The sequence below is a fragment of the Eumetopias jubatus genome, unplaced genomic scaffold, assembly GCF_037043125.1.
Source record: "Eumetopias jubatus isolate StellerSeaLion01/CBP00866 unplaced genomic scaffold, mEumJub1_p1.0 scaffold_2, whole genome shotgun sequence".
In the NCBI taxonomy this organism is placed as follows: Eukaryota; Metazoa; Chordata; class Mammalia; order Carnivora; family Otariidae; genus Eumetopias; species Eumetopias jubatus.
In genome coordinates this window covers 192,718,601-192,727,999 of record NW_028274808.1, presented here as the reverse complement: position 1 = coordinate 192,727,999, position 9,399 = coordinate 192,718,601, and the positions used below count along the sequence as shown (strand labels likewise).

Below are 9,399 nucleotides of genomic sequence, written 5' to 3'. Positions count from 1 at the left end.
TGGGAGTGGGAAGGAAGAGGAAATTCAGAAAGTAGGACCGCAGATTTCCAACAGAAGCCGTGTCTACAGCTGGGGGCCCAGGTAAAGATACCCGTCTCAGGTCTCCAAATGCAGGGGGGACTCTTCCGAAGCCCGGCTGGCCCTTCAGGCTGACTCTGACTCCCCGGATCAGCTCTCCAGGCGCTGGTTGCCAGCACCAGCCGTGGGGCAGCTCAGAGTGAAATTGCAACAATCTGGGGCAAACTGAATTCGTTTGAGTCATTTTTCCCAGGCTTCTGGAGCCAGCCCAGGATAACTGGCCCAGGCGGGGAGCGCAGAGGGGGCGAGAAAGGGAAGGGGCGCCGCTCGGCCTCCTCGAAAGAAAATCCCTAGTTCCCTCAACTCCAAATACGCAAGGATGGAGGACAAACTTACCTCTTAGGCCTCAGTCACACCCAAATGCCATTTCAGAAGGGGAAAAAAAAATCGAGCTTTCTCCCCCAAAACCCCTCAGTAGTGGCGATCTCTGCAGAGAGGAAGGGAAGGGATTCTAGCATTATTGGAAATGTTCTAACTTTCTACAAGGAAAATGCATTCATGATTATTTATGAAGTTTAAGTGGAATTTTTTAAACATGGCAAAAAGAAACAAAATGATTGCAGGAACCATTTAGAAGGTGGTTGGACTTGGGGGCAAGGGTGTGCATATCATGAGGGCCTTTGCCTTTCCTCATGCTTTGCCGTTTCCACAAGCAGGAATCGTTCTCGAAAAGGGCTTGTCTCAACTCTCCACCCTGCTGGGCCGAGGGGCCGCAAATCCCTGGCCACGGACTTTGGGATACAAAGGCCTGGGGGTCCTGAGGCTGGGAAAGTCGCTGGCCAGGGAGAAGGGTGGGTAGGCCTTTCTGGTCGGGGTAAAATTGAAAGTAGCTGGGGCCTGGGTTTGGCGTCTCCCAGCTCCCGGCCCGGCAGCGACCCGAGGCCTCGGAGCCTGCAATGTCGCATTAACTCTTCCTTGCTCTACCCGGACCCGGCGGGAGGAGAGTGAAGCCGTAAGCATTTTGCTCTGGCGAACCCGTGGCAGTCTGGGGAGTCGTGGAATGGGGGCGGGTTGTGTTCGTCTGTAAAATGTAAATAATAAATAACTCTCGCCTTACTCATCCTCTACTTCCACCTTAGGCTTCTGTGTGGATCAAATGAGGCCATGTCACAGAGACAGTGAGTGGAATCGCTCTGGAACAACGGAGAGGGCCACTTGCCCCCTGCTGGGGTCAAAGCTCAGTTGACCCTCCCCAAGAGACCTCTTATTATAGGCTTGCTTATTACAGCCTTCAGAACTTCAGCAAGTTTTGGCTAGCCTATTCTCCAAACAAAATGAAGACAGGGTCACTTACAGAAACTGGGAAAATCAAAAGCAGAGAACTTAGGGCAGGTGGAGGAGACAACAGGTTAGGCAGGGGTTGAAACTGGCTGTGGGTTCAGCTATGGACGCTTTCCAGACTCTGAAACCAATCCCACGAGGAAAAAAAAACAGTGAGCAAGAGACAGAATCCTAGGCATTTGCTCCTGATTCAGTGGGATTCAGCTGTGACTTTTGCAAAGTCCCCTACATCACAGTTCCCTGAGCTGCGCAGATTTAAACACTTTCTGTCAGGTGGGCAGTCCTGCCGCTCCCTAGAGGGAGGAGGCATCCTTGGTCCAGGACTGAAAAGTGGTTGGAAAACCTGCCCTAGACATTTTTACAGTACTGGATTCCCCAAAGCCGGACGAAGAGAGGTTCAGAGAAAACACGGCGTCCAGGAGGGCATATTAAACTAAAAGTTTATAAATTAAAGGAAAAAGAAAGATAAAGCAAACAGGCTTCCAAACTTCACAAATCTTTTTAAAGTTAATATTCTAGTTGAGTGCACAGTGCCCTTAAGGAGGCAAAAAGCAACGAGGTTGACAGGATCATCTGTCTTAGGGGCAGGGGCAGGGATGGGAGAATCCTGGGTCAGAACGCAGGAACCTCGGAGAATGGTCGGTAGAGACAGAGGGCCCAGCGTCGGAACTGTGGGGGACGCCGGGAAAGGCTGGTCAGGGATATTCACGTTGAATACAAAAATAACCGTTATTTGAATACAAACAACCGAAAAGTGCTATACGTTTTAACCTCCTTTACAAAAATAAAAAGAAAGAAAAGAAAGTTTCTGCCAAAGGTTGCTGGGTTTGCTCTTTCCCGGTTTGGGGTTCTCAGGAAGCTCCCCAGTTGGAAGCGGCCCTGGACTTCGGAGAGGAAAGATTGGGGTGGAGGGGGCTCTGCCCTGCCCTGTGCTCAGAGACTCCCTTCTTTACATTCAGCATCCAACAGGGTGTCCCCACCCCAGCTTTGACACGGTGAGGGGTGGGGGCAGAGGGCCCGAAAAAGCAAACCTTTCACGGTTCAAATCAACGCCCAGCGCTCGGGGCTCCTTGGGGCTGTCAAGGTTCCGCACCCCTTTGTTACAAATGCAATTTCCAAAAAAATAGATATGTAGATAAACATAGATTGGTAGCATGGATACCATGAACTATTGTGGCCTAGTGCACGAAGCTCCCAGGCAGCCTGAAATTCTGGGGATTCAGGCTACGTGGATCCAGGAGTTCTCTGCGTTCCGGGGAAACGCCGTCTCCTGGCAGATACAATCCAAATCCAACTTTGTTGTGATAATAAATAATGTCCAAGAGCTTCCAGGCAGGCAACTGGGGAGCAAGGCCCCGAGGCCATAGGGTGCCTCCATTCAAATTAGAAAAAGGCGCCCCCTCTGGACAGACTCAGTCCCGCTGCCAGGGCGCGCTCCTGGATTTTGAGCCTGGGCTGGATTTCGTCCTCCACTTGCCCCCTCGGCGGGGCGCCCTCGTACCGAGCACAACCTGCACAGCGGTCTGCGGCCGTCGGGAGCCGGGGCGCGGGGATCGTCTGCTGCCTCGCCCCGGGCCGGCTCACTGGGTGCCCGCGGCGGCTGCACACGTGGACAGTGCCCAGCCGGGGAAGCAGTAGTAAGGGTAATAGTAGGAGGGCTGCAGTGGCAGCAGCGAGGGTGGCCGCAGCACCTCGCCGGGCAAGTACTGTCTCTGGTCGTCGCGCACCAGCACTTTCACCGCCACCTTCTTGGCGGCGGGCGCTGATGCCAGCAGGTCGGCGGCCATCTGCCGGCGTTTGGTCTTGTAGCGACGGTTCTGGAACCAGATCTTCACTTGCGTCTCGGTGAGCTTCAGCGACGCGGCCAGGTCGGCACGTTCCGGCCCGGACAGGTAGCGCTGGTGGTTGAAGCGGCGCTCCAGCTCGAAGACCTGCGCGTGGGAGAAGGCGGCCCGCGAGCGTTTCTTGCGCGGCTTGGGCGCGGCGGGCTCCTCCTCCTCCTCCGCGCCGCCCGCCGGTCCGCCGCCGCCGCCGCCGGTTCGGCTGCACAGCGCCGGCACGCGTGCACTTCCGGGGCCAACAGCGTCGTCTTCGGCCCTAGGGCTGCGGTCGCCTGCGGACCCCAGTGGGAACAGAAACAACAGACGGTCAGCGCCGCAGAGAAGCGAGGTCTGGCCTCAACTGCAGGGGTGGGTGTGGGGTACGGAAATACACTTTGATCCCAGCAGAGCGCTTGGGGAGGGTCTGTAAGCCGCGGGTCCTGGAGACCAGTCTCAGAACCCTGTTCCACTAGCTTCTTGCATCTAGGCCTGTCCCGCTCGGGAGGGGGACTCAGCCGTTGTATCAATGCTGTGTGGCCAACATCCAGCTCCCTGCCCTCACTGGGCCCCAGGCTCCCCTCAGTAATGTGGGGGCACTGGGCCTGAGCATCCTCACAAGCCTTCTCAGTTCTCAGCGCTGAGCCCTGGGGTTCTACATTGCTCCCTCCCTGGGTTTACCCGCCTCTGGCACACTCACACTCATACACGCTCATCGTCACAGCACACACGTGTCGACTGCATATAAGGGGAAGGTGGGGGGCCGAATCCTCAGACAGATGTATTCGGAGTCTTACCCCCACCTCCCCACCACCACCACCCGGAATTGTGTGAGGTCTGTGGCAATAGGCTGCTCCAAAGCCTTGGTGGGCTTCTCTATCTCTCCCTCTCTCTCTCTTTGCAAGGAAATGAGAAGTGGGCTAAGGATTGAGGGTGAAGGGAGGGAGGTGCCCCTGCTTCGAGTCCTTGAACCCTAATGTGACGCCAGCTCCTCCGACTCTTCCTGGATCTCCCCACAGGACCCTAGCAGAGAGGTTCAGAGCTCTGGGCTCTGGCAAATACTATTTACTTGGAGCCAGCGTGAGGCCTACAGCAGCGACCAGCCGACAGGGGGGTGGGGGTGGGGGTCTTTCCCACCCAGTGACCTGCCAGCCCTGGCAGAGGATGTTCCTCTCCCTGCTACTTGTGGGATGACCCACATCAAGCCCCTCTGCCTTTAGCCGGCTGCAGGGTGTGCCGCCAGGTCTTGGGTCCTCAGCCCATCCCAGCTCCCCTGGCCCTGGGGTCTGGGAAAGCTAAATAAGCCCTCCCCCCAAAGCCCAGGCTTGGCAGATGCACGCCTTGGTACCACTTAGAGGTATCCCTCACCACCAGTCCTTGAGCGGAGGCCCTCGGAGCCTTGGGACCTCGAGCGGGGAGCGTTTCTGTTCTATGGGCCAGGGGCCAGGGCACTGGCCACTCGAGGTCTCTGGGCCCCTGGCTGTTCCCTGTCGATGATTTGAGGGATTTGGACACAGACAGGGCCGAAGCACTGGCGATGGACTTAAAGCCAGGGTGCAGTGGTTTTCTCTTAGCCCAGTCTAGGGCACAATTGCCCCAGGACGTCTCAGGCCTCACCCCAGGACGCAGGGCGCTGAGGAGTTTCTTGGTTCTCTCTCGGGCTCAGTTCCCGGAGGATTAGAGCCGCCTGCGCCAGCGCGAAGAGACTCGAGTCCTGGCCAGCCACGGGGCCCCACGGCGCAGGGTACTCACAGCAGGCCCACCCCACTCGGCATGTTTGCCCTCCTTGCCCAGCCCCTCAGCCCGGCCCCCTTCCCCGCCAAGCCTCGGCAGACCTGAGACGCTGGCCGACATCTCGCTGTCGCTCCGGCCTGCGGCTTCCTCCTCCAGGTCCTTGGCGGCGGGCAGCTCGCAGACCGGCTGGCCGAGGCCCAGCGTCCCCCCTGCACGGCCGGCCCCGCTGGCCCCTGGCGCGTCCGCACAGCGCCGCCCGCCCTCGTTCTCCTCGCTCAGCGCCGAGTCCGAGTCCCAACCAACCAGGCTCTCCGCCGTCCGCCCCGCAGCCGTTCTGGTCCCGGCAGGCGACGCCAGCAGAGAGTCCTCCGCGCCCCCCAGAGCGCCCGCGTCTGTCTCCCCGAAGAGTCGCCAGCAGCAGACAGCGGGCGCCTCAGACACTGCCACCGCGGTGCCCCCGGGTACCGGGCGCCCCTCTGGCGCGGGCAGCCCGCCGCGCTCTTCTTTCTTGTTGAGGATTGCCTGGATGGAGAAGGGCGTCAAGGTGTTGGCGCCGCGCACAGCCATCTGCGCCGTGGGCCAGGGCGGCCGACCGGCCGGGCGGCTGGGGCGCGGGGCAGCTCCGAGCTGGACGCAGCGCGCGGGCCGCCGCAGTGCGAGTGAGCCGGGCGCGCGAGGCCCCTGCAGCCCACTCTTGCTTGGCCCAGCAGCCCCCGCCCCCCTCTGGCCCGGGATCAGCGCCGACCCTCACCCCCACTTCCGAGGCCCACACCTCCCAGAAACCCCCTCCCCCCGAATCCAGAGCCAGACGCTCTCCTTTCGCAGCTCAGCTGGATTATCTCATCGCCTCGCGCCCTTAGGGGCGGGCGGGGGTCTGCCCCCTCCGAGGATGTTGGGGGCGGATCGGCAGGGCCCCCACCGCGGCTGCAGTTCCCTCCTGAGCGCCTCCGGGGCGCACGGCCGGAGTCACTTTTTCTTTGCGCCTCGGTCTCTTCCCTGGCTGCCCGATTTCGCTCCTGGTTCGTCCTTTCCCTCCCAGTTGGTCCAGCTCTTCCGGAGCCCACCCCGGCGGCGGCGGCGGCGGCGGCGGCGGCGGCGGCGGCGGCGGCGGCGGCGGCGGCGGCGGCGACGACCTCTGGATTCCGAGAGGCGCGGGGCACCTTTTTACCCCCTGCTCTGGTTTTATCTGTTTCTTCTCTCTTTCCTTCCCCGGCGTTCCACCGTATCCCCCCTCCCGCACGGGTGTCATTCCTCACCGCTGAGTGACAGCTTCAGGCCACGCCCCTTCACTGGGTTGTCCGGGGGCCCTCCAGGCCGCCTATTGGCTGGTTCCAGCTGGGCGACGTTGACTTTAACAGACAAAACTGGGCACGTTGCACAGAGAAAGTCAGGGTCTGACTTAACCCCTTTCCTCCCAAGCCTAGTCCTCGAAGCATCCTCCAGCACACGGGAGGCTTACCCACCCACACACGGTGTCCGAGAATTCGCGTTTCTTATCTCTGCAGATGTATCCACCCATTCCTGCGCTTTTGTGTAACACGATATTTAATAGTCGAGTCAAAATCTAGACGTGGGAGTGTGGGGAGGGGGGAAATCCAAGATAACGCAGTTCGGTAAATCGCGCTGTTTTCTGTTTTCTAGGAAGGCTCAAAGATGAGAACAAAATGCTTTATTTTAAACCTTTATAGTTTCGCGGCTTCCTCACTGCTAATTCTTTTCACTGATATAATCAATTAATGAAAATCACTAGAAATATTTTTTTCCTTCACCTTATTTTATTTGATTCGATTTCTATGGAGGAATTAAAAAGAAAAAGATGGTACAGTTAGAGAACTAAAGGCAGGCGAGAAACGAGAAGTCATCTTCGGGAGAGTTTCTGGAAATTGCGCGGTCATTTCCCTGGACGGTTAATACTGAATTTAATTGGAGTTTGTTAAATTTTACACCAGAAAGGAGGGAAAAAAATTCAATTTGCTCTTTAAATATTGTTACTTGTGAGCGGAATCAGATTAGAAAAGATACGTGTTTGTTTAAAGGACTATATGGGAATTACCATAGCCATGCTCCTGAACTGAGGACATTAAATTCTCTTAAAAAATAAGTGATGGATTGTTTTATGTAATAGAAGGAACCAAGCTAAGAAACACAAATATTCTGGTATGAAAACATTTGTTATTTATGTTATTTATTTTTAAATAAAAAATTTGCTCAAGTAACGTACTTTACTGTCTTCCATAAATCTTACCAAATTACACCAAGGACACAACTTGAACCATTAAGTAAGTTTAAAGAGCTGTGATTTTAGTTTAGTAAATTGGTGTTTTTGGTGTCACTAAAATAAACAGCGTTTTCCCCTGTTGCTTTCTTTTTGGTGGTTCTTGTTGTGCACCGCAGTACAAAATACACACACTCTTCATAGTTTTCAGCTCAGTACGTGTGTGGGAAAGGGCTTTGCAGCATCTGTGCTTTCCAGCATTTTAGCTACATGATGCTTTTTTGCATCCCCAATACACTACCGTGCAGATTCGGTAATGACTTGGGTTAAAAATTCGCACTTGAAGAGATCATTGCCCTTTATAGCTCTTTAGGGTTACATCACTTTTGAGGGAAAGGTGCTTAAATTTGGTGTCAGTATCCGGCGAAGATAAGAAACCGACGCTCTTCAGGCCGGGAGGGAAACAGAACAGAATACTCCTGAGGTTTCAAGAGAAAGCGTGTCTTTCCTTCCTCCCGATGACCTTTATTTACTCTTTAAATTTCCTCCCTCCCCCACCATCCTATTATTCCCTGGGGAGCGCGTCCAGAAGGAGATTGACACAAGTCGCCCCAAAGGTGAGAGATGGGCAGGTGTGAACTGTGTGTCTCAGGCAGCTATGCCTTTGTGGGGTGAAGGCTTGGTGTGGACAAATAATAGAGTTCCGCACACACAGGCAACGGAGATGCTCTGGGGGTTGAATGACCCCTTATTAGAGTAAGTTTGGGGGCTATACAAAGACTTACTTGAAAATAGTAATTACTATTTAGTTGCCCCCCCCAGAAAAGTATATTTTTTTAAAAGAAACCCGAATCACAGTAGGATATGCCCTTTGCCACAGTCTTCGGCAGAAGTTGTCAAAACATTGAAGATGCAGTTCCGAGGTTTTGAGTCCTCCGTTTTCTGTGCCCAGAGTGCAAGAGAGTGGCCGCACTCCGAGTGTTCAGCAGCGAAAAGTGAGAGACCCGTGTCATCTCTGGGCAACCGCAGCGACTGTCGATCTGTCGGTCTGATGAGAGGCTGCAGGCAGGGCCAGGAGGTGTATAAGTACCCTGGTCTGGAACTACAACTAGAAGCTGCTAGTAAGGGGCTGGGTGGGGATGAAAAGGCTTTGGGGGACGGTGAGCAGAGGTGGTCGTAGGCAGAGATTGGCCTGGACGCGCGCAGAATCAAGGCCGGTGAGTTGCGGTGTGTGGCGAGGGCTTGGCTGGTCAGCGCGTGCTGGAGGGCCGGGGGCGGGCGGGGAAGGGGCGCGTCCACGCGGGCGCAGCAGGGCTCGGCTCGCAGCCCACTGAGGGCCATCTACCCCCGGCGTCGCCGCGAGCTCCTGAAACCCCGCGGCTGCTTGGCCGCGCCTGACCTTCCGTCGGCGCCGCGCTTCGGGCTGGGCCCGCCCCGGGAATCGGCGGAGCCGGGGAGCCCCGGCAGCCGGCTAGCCTTCGAGGAGGCGGCCGGGGAGCTCCGCGCCCGAGCCTTCCTCCCGGGCCCCTCGTCCCGCTCTTTCTTAGTGTTCTCCCTCTCCTCCCTTTCTTCTCGCCTCCCACCCTCTCTCTTTTTTTCTCCTCCGCAGTTCGGTTCCTGCGCCCCCCTGGAGTGCGGCGCCCTCCCGCCCCAGGAACAGCCCTGGGCCGAAGCGCTGCGGGGCGGCGAAGCTTCGGGCGTAGGATGGGAGGGCGGTGGGAGAGACCAGGGGGCCAGGAGGGGGAAAAACCCAGCCCTCCGGAGCGCGCCGAAAGCTGCTGAGCACGCGCCCGCGCCCTCCACCTGCGCCCTCGGCGGTCCTGAGTCTCCGGGCGGAGGGGCGGGTTGCGGGGGAGGCCTCCTTCTGTGCTGGGAGAGGCCCCAGGGAGTGAGAGGCCACTCCCGCAGCGGCTGTGCAGTGGACGGCCACGCGGGACTTGGCCCTCAGACGCCGATGACCTTGACTGAAGTCACCTGCTTTCTCTAGGTCAAGTTTCGCAGTCCTTTAAAAGGAGGGCTTGTATCTGGTGTCCTCCGAGACGCTGCTGAACAGCGCTCCCTGGCGTGAGGGCGGCAGGAGGGAGGCGGTGCAGGCTCGCCAGAGCCAGGTCTAGGCCTGGAAGGTAGAGGCTGCGCCCCGGACTGACTGTCTGTCCCCATCCGCAGGCTCCTGAGGCCACTCCAAGCATCCGCAGCACCCCAAACTTCAAGCTACATGCCACTTTCCCGCCAGCGGACAGCGGCTCATGGGTTCCTAAGTCAGATGTTTCCCGA

The 9,399-nt window shown here is 57.3% G+C and overlaps 1 protein-coding gene across 1 annotated transcript; it reads right to left on the bottom strand.

The window, feature by feature from the left end:
• Positions 1–2,939: 2,939 nt before the first annotated feature.
• Positions 2,940–5,477, bottom strand: NKX3-2 (NK3 homeobox 2). Its single transcript, XM_028126812.1, has 2 exons — positions 5,012–5,477; positions 2,940–3,472 (listed from the first exon to the last, which is right to left on the bottom strand). Exons 1-2 carry the CDS (start codon positions 5,475–5,477, stop codon positions 2,940–2,942), a joined length of 999 nt encoding a protein of 332 aa, XP_027982613.1.
• Positions 5,478–9,399: the final 3,922 nt, after the last annotated feature.

What these genes read in the sequence shown, in the direction of transcription:
- NKX3-2 (XM_028126812.1), bottom strand. Translation starts at nt 5,477, where the DNA reads ATGGCTGTGCGCGGCGCCAACACCTTGACGCCCTTCTCCATCCAGGCA. An exon ending in GATGTCGGCCAGCGTCTCAG is followed by an intron (nt 3,473 to 5,011) that starts GTCTGCCGAGGC and finishes TGGGGTCCGCAG; the next exon opens with GCGACCGCAGCCCTAGGGCC.